We start from the raw sequence: 21,609 nt of genomic DNA, 5'->3' as shown, positions 1-21,609 counted from the left end.
GGCACTCTCGCCACCCCATCAACCCCTAGAAAAAAGGCCAGTAACTAGGAGTAACACCCCTGGAAGCCTTAAAAAGCCGGAACCTAGGGCCACCCTATCAACCCTACCTCCCTACCAACTAACTAGAGGACAGTATGGGAGAGCAGCCAGGAGGAGGACAGTCCAGGACAGTTCAATCCCGTGGTCAGACAGGAGGAGCTGCATCGATCCAATGAAGGGCTTCAGCCGGGGAAGTGAAGAACTTAGTGGAATTCCCATCCACCACCCGGAGACGAGCAGGAAACAGCATTGCATATCGGGTCGGTAGCCATTTGCCCGCAGCTTAGATCGGACTTCAGTGAACTGCACCCGCTGATTACGAAGCTTCTCAGGAAGGCCAATGAGGCGGATATTATTACGTCTCCGGCGGTTCTCCATGTCGTCCATACGAGTCAGCACTCCCGAGACCTGGCGCTGGAGAGTCAACCCGCTCCGGCAAGGGGTGGACTGTTGTAAAGACCCGGCGCTCCACTTCCTCCGTGCACTCTCAAAGCTTTTGGGTCTCATGGTGCAGGAACTGCTTCCTGCCGAAGTTCATCCACTTTGGTCACCATGATGGATTGACAGGAGGTGAAGGCAGCCAGCAACTCAGAGAACCGATGATCCATGGCTGTAGCGTCATATACAGGTCGGTCAGGGGACCATGGCTGTAGGGGGGTCAGAGAACCCTCAAACAAGGAGAGAGGCGGATCAGGAGAATCACCCCGGGGTCGGCCCTGAGATCTGGAGAACCGACCCAGGGCCTTCGCTGCCAGTGCGGACAACGTGGTGGCGGGGGGGGGGGGGGGGGGTTGGGTCGGAGCGCCGGGATCTCCATGAGAAGGACCACATGAATGCGAGGACCCCTCATCCGAAAAGGGCATCCCCGTCAGAGGTCGGCCGCAGGGCCTCAGCATCTTGTTTGGGCTTCTTATTTCTGCGGGAGCCACCCAAGATGAAGCAGGCCACATACGGGGCAGGTAGATAGGTCCCAGAACACAGTCCAGAAAGTAGAGGGATCTCCCAGAGCAGGCCCACAAAAAAAAAGGGCAGAGGCACCACAAGTCCCAGCCAGGCCAGGCCAAGTAATGAGCAGGTAGAGAGTCACTAGGAAGGGACAGCAGAGGAGGTCAGGCAGCCTCAGATAGCCAAAGCAGCACCACAAGTCCCAGCAAGCCTCCCACAGCAACCAATCACAGCTCAGCTAACGAGCTCTGGTAAAGTGAAACCTGAGCTGTGATTGGTTGCTGTGGGAAAATCACTCCACATTTACTCTCACATAGTTTGATAAATCTGGGCCAATGTGCTGAAAAACAGTTCTTAATACACATCTAAATTACCAAACATATACTATACCTTGAGTAAGACTTTTTGGTTTTGGAGGTGTGTGCATACTAGAGGGCGTTTGTTGCTAAGTTCCTTTAGTGGTTCGGCATCAAACAGCTCCCTCTCCATACTACCTGATAGAAGACCTCCAGAATTCTATGAAGACAAAAAACAGGGCAAATACATTATCATCTAAACGATGAATGCCTGTTTATAATGGAATAATTGCTTACTCTGACTTACCATGTAGCAGGTTATCCCTACATCAGAATACATTAGAGGAAGCTCCGGAAACCACTTCTGGACCAAATCACTTAATAATGCCTAATGCAACAAAAGATTTATAATACACATTAAGATAGGAAACATGATAAAATCTTTCTATAAAACAGTCCTCAGAGTCATCCACAGTACAACATGGTCAGTAAACTATCATTAGAAAAAGTATTTTAAATGTAATACTGCATTAAAAATAAGCATTTTCCTAATATACTCTTTTAAAAAAAATTTAGCTTATTCAAAAATGGTAACTTGAGGTCTTTATCTTTTTTATTCTGTTAGGCTGCATTCACATCACGATTTCTCCATCCAACTTAAGTACACGATTTGATAACTTAAAATCGTATGAAATTGTTTTTAAAGTCGGATCCATCGACCTCCATTAAAAGATCGGATCCATTACACACATCCGATTTGATCCGCATCCGATTTCACACAATATTTGTTCGGGTCTGAAATAGTGGTCATTTCCAATAGATCACTTTAAGGGTGATCCAGTATTACGCTATATTTCCCATATATCAATTAAAATTGCATATCTATGTAGTTTATTCCACACCAAAAAGTGAGTTTAAAAAGTAGGTATTTTTCCCACTGTATATATTCATTTGTTTGTGGCGCACATCTGTGCTACCTGATTAATTAGGACAAGGTATGGTTGCAGTCCAATAGCTATATCAGTACGGGAATTAGACCATATTTAAAACCTAACACCATGCCCCCCCCCCCCCCCCCCCCAACATGTTTCACCACTAGACGTGGCTTTGTCAAGAGGTGATGGGCTTATGATATGAACATATGAAACATGTTGGGGGGGGGGGGGGGGCATGGTGTTAGGTTTTAAATAAGGTCTAATTCCCGTACTGATATAGCTATTGGACTGCAACCATAGCTTGTCCTAATTTATCAGGTAGCACAGATGTGCACCACAAACAAATTAATATATAGAGTGGGAAAAAGACCTACTTTTTGGTATATGGGAAATATAGGGTAATACTGGATCACCCTTAAAGTGATCTATTGGAAATTGGAAATTAAATTTAACCCTCCGTATACTGGTCTCAGAGATGAAATAGCGGTCAAACCAGATTTCAGACCCGAACAAAGTCGTGTGAAATCGGATGCGGATCAAATCGGATGTGTGCAATGGATTCGATTTTTTTTAATGGAGGACAATGGATCCGACTTTATACATGATTTCATACGATTTTAAGTTATAAAATCGCGTACTCAAGTCAGATAGAGAAATTGTGAACGCAGCCTTATCAGACCCTGGTCTTCTATTCTAATCAGTATTTCCCTACTCTGCTCTGTGCCTCAATGAACTCAGCAGTGGCAGCTTAAGGAGACAGGAGTCAGCAATTTGCAGAGGAGGACAGAGATTTCCAGGCACACTGAACACCAATGCAAAGTACCACATCAATTAATTTTATATGCACACTTATATGTTTTTCTGTGGGCTCAAAATAAATGGATTTCTTGAGGACTTGCACCCTATACTATGGACATAGTACACTCCAGTCTAAACCATGTGACAAGGGAGAGGGAAGGGGAAGAGAGAGGATATTATCCTCAGAACATCACACTGCAGTCAGCATATCGACGGCTCCAGCCTATGTCCCGCCTCGGCCGGTGATAGCCTGAGCGCACAGTCATGTACGGAGCCCGGGCCGGCTCAGCCTATCACTGGACAAAGAGGGACATTGTTGCGGCCGGCGATACGGTGACTACGGTGTGACGTTTCGAGCGTAAGAAGCAGGGAGCAGGGCAGTGCCGGAGGAACGGGACGCCGATACCAGCGCAACAGGGGAACATAGGAAGGTGAGTTAAAGTTTGTTTTGTTAGTTTCTGCAGCCCGGGCACAGGGAAACTTTAACTCCTTTAAGGGGTTGTTAAGGGGTTAAAAGTGTTTTTACTGTGCAAAAATACTAAAAGAAAAAAGTAATTTGGTATTGTCGTAATTTTAAAGTAACACAATGTAAGAGCAATAAAAACAAGCCCCAAACCGCTCTTTCCCTGCAAAAAATTAGGTTCTAGATTATGTGTACTCTGCAAAAAAAACTAGCCATCTCCATGCTGGAAATAGTAGCCTGTGATGCCAGGACACACACTGTTGAGACTGTCACTATGTTACAAACCACACCTGCATACAGAGGCAAATGACGGCGCAATGTTGCAGCAACACCAGCATAGCGTATACCGCAGAGACACAGCAGGGAGAAAGCTATCGGCCATATCAGCATGGAGTCAGAAGTGGAGCACCAGGGAGCATGGTAAATATATACCTTTCAACTGTTTGTTAATTAAAGAATTTTTCTTTAAAACCGATATTAAAAAAGAATATTAAATATTCTTTAAAACAGACAGTAAAGAAAAATATAAGTACATAGAATAATAAACAAAGGTCATTACATATTAACAAGACCAGGTATATACCTTCTTAGATTCCAGGACAAGTCTTTAGGAGCTTCTCAAGTTTTCACTTGTTATAACTAATCAATTTTAAGAATGCGTATTTTAATGGGTCACTGGTTTTTAGGTTATACTGGGAACATTTCTAAGCCAATTGTTTAGATAAATACTGAAACTCACATATTCCTCTTGTTCTTGTTGTATCTCACAGAATATCTTGTTCCTTATGGTTGCAATTTCATGTTTTACTTCACTGTGAGCTGTAGCATTGTATTCATCAGACTGCAAAACAGTTAAAACATTGTCAGGTAGATAGGACGTTAATTATATTAATATTTTATTACTATAGATAAAGTAGCCATTTCAAACAAAACAGAATACCAACTGCAACAAAAGAAAAAATCAAACAAGATTAACTTAAAAAAGGACTGGAATTCTTTTTATTGGGGAGGGGACTATTGTTTTGTGGTAGCAGATGACTGGTAAGGCAAATTTTCGGTTTGTTTTACCACTGTCCTATCCCCATTCTGGCCTTGTGCTATACATGTACAGTGTAGCAGGAAGGCAGTTAACCCTTTAAGGTGATTAAACGTATATTTACATCCATTGCCCGCTTCTGTTATATGAAACACGCTTAGGAGCTGAGCGCGCGTTATACTCGGTGGGTCCCAGTTGTTATCAGCAACCAGGACCCACGGCTAATGCCAGACATTGCTGATCAAGCTAATGTCTGGTATTAATCGGGCACTGTCAGATACAAAAACTTTTGATATTTTGTACATCTTGCAAAACATTAACTTTGCTAATATACTTCATAAGAATAATTTTATTTCCTTTTTATAGAAATTATGGCTTATAAAATCATGGCTTTGTCCAAGGTGAAGCACAGACATATACAAAGTCCAGTAAGTGAGGGTGGGCTAGAACTCGTCTGTGTCTGATAGGACAGGAGAGAGCACAGAGAAGTGCTATCAGACAGGAGAGAGCACAGAGGAGTGCTATCAGACAGGAGAGAGCACAGAGGAGTGCTATCAGACAGTAGAGAGCACAGAGGAGTCCTATCAGACAGGAGAGAGCACAGAGGAGTCCTATCAGACAGGAGAGAGCACAGAGGAGTGCTATCAGACAGTAGAGAGCACAGAGGAGTACTATCAAACAGGAGAGAGCACAGAGGAGTACTATCAGACAGGAGAGAGCACAGAGGAGTGCTAGCCCACCCTCACTTACTTAACTATGTATATATATGCCTGTGCTTCAGCTTAGACAAAGCCATGATTTTATAAGACATGATTTCTATAAAAAGGAAATAAAATATTTTCTTATGAAGTATATTAGAAGGATTAACGTATTGCCAAGATGTATAGCATATAAAAAGTTTTTGAATCTGACAGTGTCCATTTAACCCTTAAGATGCCGCGATCAAAGTTGATCACAGCATCTAAAACTAGAGAAAAGTTATCCCAGCAGGCTGTCCCAACCAGCTGAGGGGAAGGCAGGAGGGCTTTTACCTGCCTCCTCGCTGTCCAATCGGTGCCTCGATGCTCCAGTCAGCCATAGCATGCTGGAGCAGGAGAGCATCGTTAACACTGATCAATGTACCGCCAAGTGCGTAAATGTCCAAACTATAAAAATATAACCTTAAACTGCACGGTCAAGAAGTAAAACAAAATAAAACCTATATATAAATGTTGGGTATCATTTGAATTGTATGGACCTACAGAATAAAGATAAGGTGACATTTTTACCAAAAAGTGCACTGCGTAGATTTGGAAACCCCAAAAGTAACAAAAAATAGCATATTTTTTTTAATTTTTCCCGACAAAGATATTTTTGGGGTTCACCGTAGATTTTGTGGTGAATTGATTGATGTAATTACAAAGTAAAATTGGTGGTGCAAAAAACAAGCCCTCATATGGGTCTGTAGGTGGAAAATTGAAAGCTTTATGATTTTTAGAAGGTGAGGTGAGATGAGAAAAAACAAAAGTGCACAAATGAAAAAAACTATGGTCCTTAAGGGGTTAAAGGGGCACTCCAGAGTAAACTGCTGTCAGAAAGTTATACAAATTTGTAAATTACTTCTATTTAAATCTTAACCCTTTCAGTACTTATCAGCTGCTGTATGCACCAGGGGAAGTTGTATAGTTCTTTCCAGTTTGATTACAGTGCACTCTGCTGCCACCCCTATGTCAGGAACAGTCCAGAGCAGCAGAAAATCCCTATAGCAAATCTCTCCTGTTCCGCACAGTTACTGACATGGACAGAGGTGTAAGCAGAGAGCACTGTCAGATAGGAAAGAACTACACAACTTCATCTGGAGCATACAGCAGCTGATTAGTACTGGAAGGATTTATTTAAGATTTTTAAATAGAAGTGATTTACAAGTCTGACACATGTTTAACTGCCGGCTTTCATACACAGCCATGTTCCTGCCTCAATGGCCAGGATCAGAACCAGCTCATATGCCTGCCAATAGTGACCACAGCATCTAGGTAACTGACAAAAGGAGGGGGCTCCTGCTGTACTCCACTGGCATGGTGCATTGTCACCAGAAGCAAAGTCAAATAGGCCGCCTGTGTGTGTAAAGCTGATGTGTACAACACGGAAAAGTATTTTTATCAGAAATTAAAAATATTAGCCATAAAAAGTAAAGTAAAAAACTAAATGACCCTTTCCCTATGAATTATTTTAATGCAGGATATGAAAAAAAGGAAACAAATAAAAAGCGCAGCAATGTGCAGTTACTCCTAGCAACAGTGTAGCTGGCATAAGAGAATAATCTTGCTTACCTTGGGGTGTTGTACTTTGAGCACAACACCATGTAGCGCTTACGGCCAAAGCCGTAGTTGAAATTCCAAGCGTGCTGCTGACACCTCTTCCAGGCTTCCAGGACAGTCTCGTGAATGCAGGAATCAGTAGCAAGAGCTACAGTAGAAAATGCAGGTGCGATGAGGTGCTCTCCTCGGGATGGCTGGTCAGCCGTTCAATCAGATGAAACTGACCCGGTTTAGGGGTATAGTAAACGGTTTTATTATAAGATCATAGACATTGGACAACGCGTTTGAAGGGACGGGACCCCCTCTTCATCAGGTCCAGTGATTGGATACAAGGGAACAATGTAATTTATATACAAAAAAAGAAAATCACAATCTTCGGGGTTATATAAAAATTCTTGCTTTCATACAAACAATAAATCATTATGAACATATTCGATATAAAATATCAGATATAAAACAGGATTGTAATGACAGGGTGGGCCATTTATATGGGTACACCTCAATAAAATGGGAATGGTTGGTGATATTAACTTCCTGTTTGTGGCACATTAGTATATGTGAGGGGGGAAACTTTTCAAGATGGTTGGTGACCATTTTGAAGTCGGACATTTTGAATCCAACTTTTGTTTTTTCAATAGGAAGAGGGTCATGTGACACATCAAACTTATTGGGAATTTCACAAGAAAAACAATTATGTGCTTGGTTTTAACGTAACTTTATTCTTTCATGAGTTATTTACAAGTTTCTGACCACTTATAAAATGTGTTCAATGTGCTGCCCATTGTGTTGGATTGTCAATGCAACCCTCTTCTCCCACACACTGATAGCAACACCGCAGGAGAAATGCTAGCACAGGCTTCCAGTATCCGTAGTTTCAGGTGCTGCACATCTCGTATCTTCACAGCCTAGACCATTGCCTTCAGATGACCCAACAGATAAAAGTCTAAGGAGGTCAGATCGGGAGACCTTGGGGACCAATCCACTTTCCAGGAAACTGTTCATCTAGGAATGCACGGACCTAACACCCATAATGTGGTGGTGCACCATCTTTCTGGAAAAAGGAGATTTTTTTGTACTCACCGTAAAATCTTTCATTGGAGGACACCTAACTGATGGGTATATGCTCTTGCCACTAGGAGGTGCTGACACTAGGAAAAAGAAGTCGGCTCCTCCCTGGCAGGATATACGCGCCCTCCTGCAGTAAGGTAACCAGTTTGGTCACAAAGCAGTAGGAGAAGCCAACGAGGAATTACGTCCGAAGGACCCTAGAAAGGAATCCCGGAGAACCCAAGAAACAGAACGAAGAAGAAATGGGTGGGTGCGGTGTCCCCCAATGAAGGCTACGAGAAAGAGATTTTACGGAGAGTACAAAAAAAAATCTCCTTTTCTCGGTCGCTCTTCATTGGGGGACACCTAACTGATGGGATGTACCAAGAAAGTCCCCTAGTGTGGGAAAAAAACAACCACCAGCGAAAAGGAGACAGCCCCAGACTGAACTCACATATCCGCAAGGCCAGCGGATGAGCCCCCAGGTCGGAGACAACCCAGGCCCAGAAAATGAGCCCCGGAAGATCTCCCATCCAAGGAGATGTACCAGGAAGCAAAGGGAAAGTCCGTCCTCTGTAGAGACTCAAGGCACGCGGGTCATATAGAGAGACAAGAAAACACAGTAAAAAAAAAAAAAAAAGGGGGGGAACAAATGTCCGCAAAAAAACTCTCCTGGCGAAAAAACTGCCAGAAGGAAATGAAGGAGCGCAGAACAGAAATACCACCCCGACGAAAGGATCGCGGAGGAGTCAGGGCCCGAGCCGCTACAAATGTCCAAGACCTGGACCATCGCCAAGGCTCAAGGAATCGGAAAGCCGCCTGCAAATAAGGCACACCGCAGCATCGAAGGACAGAGTCCCAAACAAGGGGACCAACAGTGATAGATCACAATTGTCCGGGTAGACCAGAGCAGCCTTAAGAACATCCCAACAGAACGGGAATGGAGGGAGAACAAAGGAGAACCCAGTTTAAACTCCCAGGGTCTGGGCATAGGAAGGAGTACTCCAGAAGACTGTGGTGTAAATGCAGTACGACCGACACAGACCAAAGGGTAAGAAGGACACGCCCCTATTAGGGAGAGCACTAGGCTGTGAAAGTGGACAGAAGCACACAGGCCTAGGCAGGAAAACACTGTGGAATGTACTTCAGCAAAAAACAAAATAGTCCCCCCAAAGGAGGGAAAAACAAGGGTGGTCAAAACGACAACCAAAAAACAAACCTACGACAAGCACCCTGATCCCCGCACTTCTTGTGAAAGGGGGATTGGCAAGCGTGCTAGGCGCAGGAGGAGCAGGGAAATGCAAAGACTGGGTGGACGAAGCCCCCAGGCTCCAGCGGCAACCCTCGCTGCATGGAGGAGCCACCTTGCGACCCAAGAGGGATCAGAACCCCGCACACTGAAGCTGGGCAACCAATACAAGACGTGTTGAGAGCCAGTCCAGACAGTGACCAGTAGGCACCTGAGTCACTCTGAACAGGGACCCCGGAAGGAACACCCGGAAGAACAGGGAGGGGCTGAACCGACAGGCGCCCCAGCTTGCCCCATGTCAGAACAGCGGTGCACAACCGCCCTCGGAACCATGCCCCAGCAGACCAACAGTGCTACCCAAGAAAGGAAAACAGAGCGATGCTACTGTTGCAGTAAAAGGAAGAAAAAGGTCCCCAGAATCCACATGCACACACTCTGCGGGACTGCACCTGGAAGAGAGACACCGGGCTACAGCTGCAGTAGCAGCTGAATGGGGAAGGTGACCAGGTGGATTAGAACACCAAGCAGACACAGTCTGGCCATGTGGCAAGGAGACAATGGCCACGTCAGGTCCCGCACACGGAAACACACAGTGGAGAGAGATATCAGCCTTTAGACAGAGTAGCAGGCATGCAGAGAGGGACCTGGCCAAGCAGGCAACCCCGTAAACCAGTATGTAGTGCATTGTACAAGACACATGAGGCAACTCTGAGCGACTCACATGTAAACTACCATGGCAGTGGTGAACTATCTTCCAAGGGGTGACAATGCCTGATAGATGACCCGAAGGTGGAAAGGCGGGGAGGCCAAGAAACCCCGCCCCCAGAGAGAGAGATGGAACCAGAGGGACCATGGAAAGCATCCCTGACATCCAGTAGAGTGTCCGTGAGACACGCTGGGTCAGGGCCAAAATACCACACCAAACAGTAGGGTACTGGAACTCCAGCCGCAAAAACAGCTGCCGTGTGACAGCCGGCAGAAGAAGATATGCAGACAACTGTCTGGCTTACCGGCATGGGTCCCTAGGGGACAGCGAGTGATTCCATCTGAAACCCTGTACAATAATGAGGTACCGGAAGTCCAGTCGCAGGGACACCAGCCAAGTGATGTGTAACAGGTGGTGCAGGAAACCCTGCAGACCACTACCTGGCTTACAGGTATAGGACCATGTAGACAAGTCACACATTGGCACCTCGCTCAATAGTGAGGTACCAGAACTCCGGCCGCCGAAGCAGATATACCAGCTGTTTGATGTAGGACAGGCGGTGTAGATAACCATGCCGACCGGTATCCAAAGTAGACAACGATGCATCCCATCGGCACCTCACCCAGGAGTGAGGTACCAGAACTCAAGCCGCACATACAGCATTCGCTGGAAGTATGACAGACGGAGTAGGCCCCCATGCAGACACTGTCTGGCTCGCTGACATGGCTCCACAGAAGACAACTATGCATACCATTGGCACCTCGCTCAGTAATGAGGAACCGGAACCCCAGGCGCAGATACATCAGCCCTATGAGGTATGACAGGCGGTGTAGGCAACCATGCAGACCACTGGCTGGCTTACTGGCATGGACACACAGAAGACAGCCATGCATCCCATCGGTACCTTGCCCAGTAGTGAGGGACTGGAACTCCAGACGCGGACACAGCAGCCGTTTGAAGTATGACAGATGGTGTAGACAACCATGCAGACCTCTGTCTGGCTTACAGGCATGGATCCACAGAAGACAACTATTCATAACATCGGCAACTCGCTCAGCAGTGAGGAACCGGAACTCCAGTCATAGATACATCAGCAGTGAATTGCGTGACAGGCAATGTAGGAAACCATGCAGACTACTGTCTGGCTTACTGGAATGGGTCCATAGGAGACAGCGAGCCTTAGGGTCCTTAAGGCACATCAGGGCAGTTCTCCACATACCGCACCCAGCAGTGGGGTATCGGAACTGCAGTCACAGATACATCAGCAGTAAAACAGGTGACAGACGGCAAAGGAAACCATGCAGACCACTGTCTGGCTTACTGGTATGGGTCCTGAAGACACATCGGGTAAGTTCTCCATATACCGCACCCAGCAGTGGGGTATCGGAACTGCAGCCACAGACACAACCACCGTGAGTCGTGGGACAAGGCAGAGGAAACCATGCAGACCACTGTCTGGCTTACTGGTGTGGGTCCTGAAGGCACATCGGGTCAGTTCTCCATATACAGCACCCAGGAGTGGGGTATCGGAACTGCAGCCACAAACCCAACAGACGGGAGTAGTGTAACAAAAGGCAGAGGAAACCATGCAGAGCACTGTCCGGCTTACTGGTATAGGTCCGGAGCAGGAAGGAGACATGTCATCGGACACCTCGCACAACAGTGAGGTACCGGAACTCTAAACGTGGATACCTATATCGAGTGATGTGAGATGGGTGGATGCCAGGTGGCAGAGGAAACCAATGCGACCCCTGTCTGACTGACTGGTATGGTTCCCTAGTAGAGAAAGGTTCTGCCTTCGGACACCTCGCACCAGCAGAGAGGTACCGGAGAGCCAGACGATAAGGTGGCGGCTGGGAGAGGAGAGACAGGCGAGGCGACTATTTGGCACGGAGATACGAGGTTGTAAACCCTGTCCACACAGGGATATTTCCCCGGAAACCTAGCACTGGATGAGAGGCTCCGGAGCACTAGATGCATAGCCTGTGGAGAAGGCAGCATATAGTATGCTAAGAAACCCCAGGATGGGTGGCCGGCAGACATGACAGATAAGAAAACCCCAAGGCGACCGGAGTGTCCGTCAGGAATGCCCCTTTACAAGGTTAGGAGGGAACAGACATTTTGGATATATCCCAGATAGTTTTTAAGGGACCACGCATCCCTGGTATTACAACCTGCTACGGCGGTGCAATCTGCACCCCGACGGTGGGCAACAATGCAGAAACAGGGGCGCCAGAGGGATACCATAAGGAGCTCATGGAAAGCGTATATAAAGGTCTCCATCTAGGGTGACTGAAAAAGGAAAACAGCCCTGAATGCAGACTCCAGGACTGCAAAAATTCGCCGACCGGCCTAGTCCGTAAGAGAATTTAAGGTGCAATCCCAAAATTCGTCCACAAGAGAGCGCCAAACTCCCTCTCCAAGGCTGCATGTTAAAATAAAAAGTAACTCACACATGGCCAACTAAGGCTGTAGTTGCGTGAGATTTCCACTAGGGGGAGCAAGAACCCCTGGCAAGAGGTAAAAAAATTTTATTATTTCTTTTAACTGAAGAGTGTGAGACGGGTAGGTGTCTCACAGACACTCCGTCATGCGGCAGCCCCCAGAGCAGCGACGGCGGAGCAGCGCGCTTGAAACGCCTGCTAAACCGCCACACTGCTCAAGGGTTAAGTAGGGGAACGGGCCAGGTGGCGGGGGGTTCCCGCAGGGCCGCAGCTCATGGAGGTCGGCGGAGCCGCTCTGCTATAGAGCGCCGCCAACCCGCCCGATGAAGGGGCGGAGCTAAACTCCGCTGAAGAGAAGGAGAAACGGCCGCGGGAAGTGCCCGCCGCTGTGAGGTGAAAAATTCTTTCACCTCACACCGCCATTAGACAGGTACAGATCAGGTGCGGGCTATGGGAGAAGGAAGCCGGAGCTCTGTGCCGCCTGACCCCCGCACCCAGCGAGCAGTAGCCATAATCCCCCTACAATCGCTCTAGGGAGCCGCTGCAAGGGGCCGGGGGTTGCCCTCAGTGTACAGAGAAACAAAGCCCCCACACATAACAACCCCAATAAAGGACCGAGTCCCCTGTTTTAGAGTAGGGGGGGGGGGGAGAGGCCGGAGATGAGCAGTCACTGTCGCCCCACCTGAAAAAGGGAAATAAAAGGGAGCAAAAATCTAACTAAACAGCCCATACTAGAAAATAATAAGACCAGGTCTGGAGAGAACCAGACCGTGTCCACCTCCTAGCTGACACTAGATAAAACCGGTTACCTCACTGCAGGAGGGCGGGTATATCCTGCCAGGGAGGAGACTACTTTTCTTTTTCCTAGTGTCAGCGCCTCCTAGTGGCAAGAGCATATACCCATCAGTTAGGTGTCCCCCAATGAAGAGCGACCGAGAAAACTCAGGGAACGTGCCAGCTTCAGTGCATAAAGAGGGAAACACATCATCATGTAGCAATTTCGCATATCCAGTGGCCTTGAGGTTTCCATTGATGAAGAATGGCCCCACTATCTTTGTACCCCATATACCACACCATACCATCAATTTTTGTGTTCCAACAGTCTTGGAGGGATCTATCCAATGTGGGTTAGTGTCAGACCAATAGCGGTGGTTTTGTTTGTTAAAGGGTACCTTTCATCAAAAAAACTTTTGATATATTATAGATTAATGTATGCAGAATAACTTTCCAATAGCATGTTTTTTAAAAAAAATAGGCTTCTTTCTATTTAATTTTCCACTTTGAAAAAATGACCTCTAGGGGTCTCCCTACCAGTCCTTTTTTATAGATTTCAGACTCATGCTGGAGTCCTAAATCTCAGACTGCAGCCAGGACACAGACAAGCTCAACACTGCTCCCTGGCAGTGAGCAGTGGTGAGTTTGTCAGTGTTCCAGATGCAGTCTGAGATTTAGGACTCCTGCATGTCTGAAAAAAAGGACTGGTAGGGAGACCACTAGAGGTCATTTTTTCAAAGTGGAAAATTTAATAGAAAGAAGCCTATTTTTTAATAACATGCTATTGGAAAGTTATTCTGCATACATTAATCTATAATATATCAAAAGTTTTTTTGATGAAAGGTACCCTTTAACTTCACCATTCACATAAAAGTTTGCCTAAGCGCCGAACAAAATCTTCTGCGTAAACTGAGGGTCCTGTTTTTTGTTTTGCCCATTCTGCAGCACCTGAAACTACTGATACTGGAAGCCTGGGATAGCATTTCTCCTGCGGTGTTGCTATCAGTGTGTGAAGAGTGTTGCATTGACAATCCAACACAATGGGCAGCACATTGAACACATTTTATAAGTGGTCAGAAACTTGTAAATAACTCATGAAAGAATAAAGTTGCGTTAAAACCAAGCACATAGGGGGGCGTGGCCTGGACGCTGTGCTGAGCGGACGCATGCTGTAGGAGCTCAGCATTGAACCCGTGTTTCCTAGCATCCTGCCTCCATCCTGGACCCTAGAATCCTACCCCAGAGGCTCTGGAACCGCAGTGGATCGCTGGGCTCCATTATGCCAGCCAAAAGTGGTGCAGCTGCTGCAGCGAAGTTGCAAAGCTTCGCACGCGGCCCGGACCAAGATGGCGCAGATTCCTCTCCTGCTGCTCTTAATGGCGCAGCGGCTGGCTCCGGCTCTCCTGCACTCTCTGCCTTCTCTGCTACATCGGGAGAGCGGACTCTTAGAGACGTCTCTGCACAACTATTGGTGGCTATCACGTGTAAAACCTCCCTCACGGGTATGTTAGAGGAGGTGAAGGTTGACATAGGCCTGTTACGGCAAGAACTCCACAACCTCCGAGACCGGGTGAGACAGGCTGAAGACCGCATCTCTTCTGTGGAGGACTCTGTGGCACCCTTACCTGCTACTATTACTGACCTGGAGCGCACTGCGTCACAGTGGCGGGAGAAGGTTGACGACTTGGAGAATCGGCTGAGAAGGAACAATCTTCGTATTGTAGGCCTACCAGAACGCTTGAAGGGCCAAGATCCCGGCTCTTTTATGGAGAAATGGCTTCGGGAGCTCCGGCCGGACGCTCCCTTCACCACGACCTTTGCTGTAGAACGGGCTCAACGTGTGCCGACTCGCCCTCTCCCACCTGGGTCCCCTCCGAGACCGCTGCTGGCCAGAATGCTTAACTGCAATAATTGGTATATTGCCTTGCGACTGCTGCGTCGCCTGCCTGAACTCACCTTCAATGGCTCCCCGGTGTCCATCTTTCCCAACTTCTCCCCAGATCTCCAAAAGAAGCGAGCTACCTTTCAAGCTGTAAAGCGCAAGTTGAGGGAAATGGCGGTCCCCTACTCCATGGTGTACCCGGCTCGGTTGCGGGTGGTGGACGGTGAGAGGGCCATCTTCTTTCTCTCCCCGCAGGAGGCTGAGGAGTGGGCCTCGCGGAAGCGCAATGCTAGACACTGAGGCTTGTTATTCGTTCCTGGCCCGGCTGGGCCCTGCCGGCCTTTGAGATGTCTGAACCCTCCGGTGACCTACGTTTAACAGGAACCTGCCCAGGACTGCGAGTACCGTTTCCCGATGGGACCCTGCATCCATTCCACTTCACCCCTGTCCATGTCCCTTCCTTCCCCCATTCCAGTGGTGCTATTCCCCACATTCTGACCCTGTCTGAACTCCGTGACCCATGGAACAATCTCCCAGCTGCGCATTTTTTCCAGTGACTTTGAGGACTATTGCATCTGCTACCCTGGCCTCTCCTGTTCTCCCTGGCCCCATGGACTTCACCAATCTCCACGCCAGCGGCAAAGTGCCCCATATTGGACTTCCACCCACCGGGACCTGTGCTCCTCATCCCCTGGACACCCCTGATTGCACTGTTTAACTTGTTTTTTATACACAAGTCGTGGTCGAATACTGAGAGCTCCATGGCCTGGGCTGGCGATGTCCCTGACCAATCGGAGCTCTCCGCTGTGCCTTGTTCCCCGTCCTCTGCATATCTGCTGGACTCGGTGCTGTCTGACCCCATATACGGTTATGCCCTCTTTATGTTATTGGGTTCTCGATCCTTTGACGGCATCACCCTTAATACCCGATAGACTTGCGTGGGATGCCAAGTATTCTTACTTTTATTAACACTGATTCCCCCCCCCCCCCCCCCCCCCCCCGTATTGTACATTGCTACTTGGCCTTCTCCATACTGCATTTGTTTTATGTTCCTTTGTTTTGTCTTTGTCTTGTTTGCTGTTTGTCCAGTTGTATGTAGGTTCTGGTCTGACTGTCCGTATTTCTGTGCTTTCCTTCCCCGCTCTTCTTTTCCACTTTTTCTCCATTCCCTCCTTATCCCCTTGCTTTGGCTCCTTGTCTTCACTCCATCTGTTTCTACTCGCTGTTTCTTTGATCTCAGATCCACATCTCTCCTATGGTGACGGTTAGATGCCTATCGTGGAACGTGAGGGGTCTTGGCTGCCCACGTAAGCGTTCTCTGGTCTATGCAACTATTCGTAAGTACCAACCATTGTTTACAGGAGACGCACCTGATTGCCTCTGATGCCCGTTGGCTATCCCGCCCGTGGGTGCAATGGACATTGCATTCATGCCACACTTAACATTTCAGGGGGGTCTCCTTCATGATACACAAGTCCCTGAGGTGGGAGGTGAGACACACTGAGATTGACCCCGAGGGTAGATTTGTGTTCATCTCCTCCCTCATCGATAATTTACCTTACAATCTCTTGGGCATATATATCCCTCCCCATGGCGCTCAGTCGGTTTTACATCAGGCCGCGGTTTTTGCTGCTTCCTTCCCTGGGGCTAAAGTTATTTGCATGGGTGACTTTAATAATGTGCTGGATCTGGCTATGGATAGGCGAGGAGATGGTGAGGTCGCCTCTCCCTCATTTACTCCGTTGCATGCTTTAACTCAGGAACTGGGATGGAGGGACATCTTTAGACATATGTACCCCAGTGCACGCACATATTCGTGCCAGGCTGCCAGTAATAACTCCCTCTCCCGCATAGATATGATCTTTGGGAGTCTGTCCGTACTCCCTCTTGTGCAGGCTATTGCTTATGTGACCCGAGAGGTTTCTGACCACTCCCCCCTGTTATTGACATTACTGGTTCCTGGCCCTCCTACTGTCAACAGCTGGAGACTGAACCCCTACCGGTTGTCTTTGTTTGGCCCCCATGACGGTATCCCTGTTCAGCTATCTATGTTTTTCACTGACCACAGGGACACAAGTGATCGTTTACTGGTGTGGGAGACGACTAAGGCATTTCTACGGGGATGTTTGCAATCCGCCAATTCCTACATTAAGCGAGAGGCGATGAGGGAGGAGTCTGAGCTGGGGGATTGCTGTGCTGACCTGGAGAGGATATACGTATCTGACCCGACTGACGGTAACAAGTCCCTATGGCTACAGGCTGGGAGTGTACCTCCACTGTCTTCAGGAAAAAGAGGCCCGTAAACTTTTCTTTAACCGACAGGTGGCCTTTGAGCTGGGGAATCAGTCTAGTAAACTATTAGCCCACCTTATTCACCAAAATTCTATGTCCCCGACGGTCTTACAGATTCGCTCGGCTGATGGATCTCTGTTGTCTTCTACCTCCCAAATCTCTGACAGATTTGTCTCTTTCTATTCTGATTTATACACCTCTCAGGCCACCTACTCCCCACAGGACCTTTCTGACTATCTTGACTCTATTGTTTTCCCTAGACTGACTCCTGACGGTATATCCTCTTTAGAATCCGACTTCACGTGGAGGAGCTTGAAGATGCCTTGGGTGCCCTAGCGAGAGGTAAGTCGCCGGGCCCCGATGGCATCCCACTAGAAGTTTACCAGAAGTACAAGGAGCAGCTGGCTCCAGTGCTGTTGAACATGTATAATGCTGCCTTTGCTGCTACTGACCTACCTGACTCGTTTTATGATGCCTCCATTGTAGTTATTCTTAAACCAGATAAAGACCCCCTAGAATGCATTTCATACAGACCTATATCCCTTCTTAATTTAGATAATAAACTCCTCACCAAAATGCTTGCTATCTTAATCGTACTATTTTAGATATTATACATACTGACCAGTCTGGATTCATGCCGGCAGGTCCACCTCTAATAACATCCGCAGGGTGCAGGTGCTTACTCAGATTGGGGCTACTGGGGGGAGGGGACTGGGCTCTAGCCTCCCTAGACACGGCCAAGGCATTTGATTCCGTTGAATGGCCTTTCCTGCTGGCAGTCCTTGAAAGGTTTGTGTTTGGCCCTAACTTCATTAAATGGATTTCCCTCCTTTACAGGTCCCCGAGAGCGCGCTTGTCTATTAATGGTGCTCTTTCTCCATATTTCACACTGAGAAGGGGTACCCTAACTGGGGTAAATCGGTATACATGCCATTGAGAGATTTGCCAGTGGGCCCCCAGTTATTGGGTCTGAAAGTGGTGGATCCGTGTAAGTATTTGGGGACTATGATAAACAGGCGGTTTGGAGAGGACCATCAGACGAACATCCTGCCTTTGCTCCTCTATGTTCGGGACAAATTCATGGTCTGGGTCACACTACCGTGGCGGGACGAATCAATCTTATCTAGATGGTGATCCTCCCCAAATGCCTCTATTTGCTGGAACATGCTTCATCTGCAGTGTCTGTATCTTTCTTTAAACAGCTTCACTCCCTTTTTCCTTCATTTATATGGGGATGCAATAGATCCAAATTGAAGTTGGCTACCCTACAACTACCCAGAAGCCAAGGGGCTATATGGCCGGGCAGCTCCGGTACCTTAGACACTGGGTCTCTCCTCACCCTCTCCCTAATAGTGAGCACCACCTAGCCCATTACTTATATATGTCTCATTTGTGGCCTGTACTGGAGGGTAAGATTGGCCAGGGGGGGCACAAGGTTGCCGCTACATAAGCTGGCTTTCAAACTTTGGAACTCGACCAAACGACTGTATGTGTATAATGAAAATGTCTTGGACCGGCAGCTATGGCATGACCCCACGTTGCCGCACTTTTCTGCCCAAATTGACCCGCAATTTTGGAGATCCCATGGAGTGATCTCTATTGGAGATGTTCATGACGGTGACTCTTTTAGGGACTTCCAGTACTTTCAGGACGAAAGGGCTGTCCGCCGACAGTCCTTTTTCCGATACCTCCAGCTCAGACACGCCTTCCATATGCAATTTCCCAGACCCAGTGCTCCATTCTCGCGTTTCCCGATTATTGGAGTATTTGCCACTCAGGGCCCCAGGGGTCTTATCTCCACCCTGTATACTGCTTTGCTAGATGCCAAAATGTTAACTGAACCACTGTCGGTGGAGGTGCGGTGGAGGACATGTGTAGCTGACAGAGGAGGAATGGGATGAGGCTCTAACCTCCCATCTATATGTTTCTCCTTCTATAAATAATAGTCTGGTTCAGCTGTACATGTTCCACCAATCGTACCTCACCCCGATCCACCTGGAGCAGATGGGCCTGATTCCTCTTGTCACCGTTGTGGGGCTCTTGACTCGGATTACATGCATATGATGTGGTCCTGCAACTTCATTAGCTCCTTCTGGTCGGAAGTGATACAATTTATTAATATGTTGATGCAACGCCCCGTCCCTTTACTTCCTAAACATTGTCTTTTAGGCCTATTAGATGAGGAGCAGTGGACACCTACAGAGATAGTGTTTCTCAGGGAAGTTCTGTTTCTTGCCCGCAAGGACATAGCTTTGCGCTGGATGGACCCCAGGGCACCCACACTAGCGGGATGGAAGGCTCTTGTCAATACCACGGTGAACTATGAGTATCTTGTATACAAACATAGTAAGAATCCCACTAAATTTCATAAAATATGGGCTACTTGGTGTGCCTCCCCTCATGCACATTACACAATATCCAGATTTCTAGACACTAGGGACCAGCTTACATCTAGCTCCTCTCTGTAATCTTCCTCTCCTTCTCTTCCCCTTTTTTTCCCCCTCCTCCCCCTTCTTCTTCCACCCTCCCTCCCTTTCCTCGTTTTCCTCCCCTTCCTCTTTTCCTTCTCCCCCCTTCTTTTCGGTCAGTCAGCCAATGTCTACCGGTCTGGTGTTGAGTGTCAGTCATGTCTTGTCTTTGTCTTCCCCCTCCCAGGTTATTTTGTTCCCACTCGAAGTGGTTGTTTTTTTATATGTCAGTTAGTATTGTGGTTCATTGCTACTGTAATTGCTATTCTCCTGATAAGTTGACATTTTGCTTCCCGACGTGCCGGTCGGAGTGTATTCGAATGACAAATTGTACGCTTGATTATTCTGTTTACATAATTCTTTTATTATGCAATTACATCGCAATAAAAACAGTTAAAAAAAAAAACAAGCACATAATTGTTTTTCTTGTGAAATTCCCAATAAGTTTGATGTGTCACATGACCCTCTTCCTATTGAAAAAACAAAAGTTGGATTCAAAATGGCCGACTTCAAAATGGCCGCCATGGTCACCACCCATCTTGAAAAGTTTCCCCCCTCACATATACTAATGTGCCACAAACAAGAAGTTAATATCACCAACCATTCCCATTTTATTAAGGTGTATCCATATAAATGGCCCACCCTGTACAATAAAAACTATAAGAATCTCTAAAATGGTATATGTTATTTGTCCATTGATGGATGGTCGTTCAGATGTATTCACAACTTGCGACAAGGAAAACTCATGGACTGACCGAACGTGCCGGCAGTCTAAAAGTGCCGCCGATCAGGCTTATCGCTGCAGAACCAAATGGGCTCAACAGGGTATGGGAGACCATCTGTGAGAATCCAGGATAATTTTTTGATAAAAGGAATTATTGATAAAAGTGTTTAAAATATGGGTATTACTTGTTCTTACTGCATACCTAAATTACTGCAAAAACTACTTCTATTGTTTTCTGTTGGTGACTTTATTAAAGTCAATTGGATTAAATGCTATATAAGACTTATTAATAGTATGACTATATTCTGATGATCTCCAATGGATTATACACCTCTTCTGAAATCTTCGATAGCTTATTGCAGAGCGTGGCCCCGTGTGGTCCTCGAGTGATAAACACTCCCAGCATCTCTTTCCCTTCTCAGGAGAACTGAGGACCTCCTCCTCTAAGCCACACCGCGCCGGAAGGAAAAAAAAAGGGGAAAGCCAAATGGTTCTCTGAAGGTAAGTAGTTGATGTTCCAATCAGACGCGCGTATCGGAGAGGGCGACTTTTTATAGAATCAATTTGATCGCTTCATTTAACCCATACGGTTGCAATGTTTGAAGGCAATGAATCCAAAATGATCCTGGATTCTCACAGATGGTCTCCCATACCCTGTTGAGCCCACTTGGTTTTGCAGCGATAAGCCTGATCGGTGGCACTTTTAGACTGCCGTCACTTACGGTCAGTCCATGACACATCCTTGTCACAAGTTGTGAATACATCTGAACGACAATCCATCAATGGACAAATAACATATACCATTTTAGAGATTCTTGTAGTTTTTATTGTAGTTACAATCCTGTTCTACATCTGAAATTTCATATCTAATATGTTCATAATGATTTATTGTTTGTATGAAACCATGAATTTTTATATAACCCCGAAGATTGTGATTTTCACAGGGTTTTTTTTTTTTTTTTGCATAAAAATGACGTTGTTCCCTTGTATCCAATCACTGGCCCTGATGAAGAGGAAGTTCCACCCCTTGAAACGCATTGTCCGATATCTTTGATCTTATAATAAAACAGTTTACTATACCCCTAAATCGGGCGGCTTCATCTAATTGAACGGCTGACCAGCCATCCTGAGGAGAGCGCCTCATCACACCTGCATTTTCTACCGTAGCACTTGCTAATGATTCCTGCATTCTATAAATGATTTTATTAATTGAA

General features: G+C 46.9%; 1 protein-coding gene across 4 annotated transcripts in view; it reads right to left on the bottom strand.

Moving 5' to 3' along the window:
- The window catches only part of STK31 (serine/threonine kinase 31), a 182,190-nt gene that overhangs the window by 57,126 nt on the left and 103,455 nt on the right, over nt 1-21,609 (bottom strand). For all 4 annotated transcript variants that reach the window (XM_056519806.1, XM_056519807.1, XM_056519804.1 and 1 more), the window contains exons 16-18: nt 4,216-4,317; nt 1,588-1,668; nt 1,375-1,500 (exon numbers count right to left, since the gene is read on the bottom strand). In XM_056519806.1, the coding sequence (XP_056375781.1) occupies nt 1,375-1,500; nt 1,588-1,668; nt 4,216-4,317 (309 nt within the window). The remainder of the gene's footprint in view (nt 1-1,374; nt 1,501-1,587; nt 1,669-4,215; nt 4,318-21,609) is intronic.

This window comes from Hyla sarda, chromosome 5 (genome assembly GCF_029499605.1).
Source record: "Hyla sarda isolate aHylSar1 chromosome 5, aHylSar1.hap1, whole genome shotgun sequence".
Classification (NCBI taxonomy): domain Eukaryota; kingdom Metazoa; phylum Chordata; class Amphibia; order Anura; family Hylidae; genus Hyla; species Hyla sarda.
The sequence above is the reverse complement of the archived record's forward strand: the minus strand, read 5'-3'. Positions and strand labels throughout refer to the sequence as shown.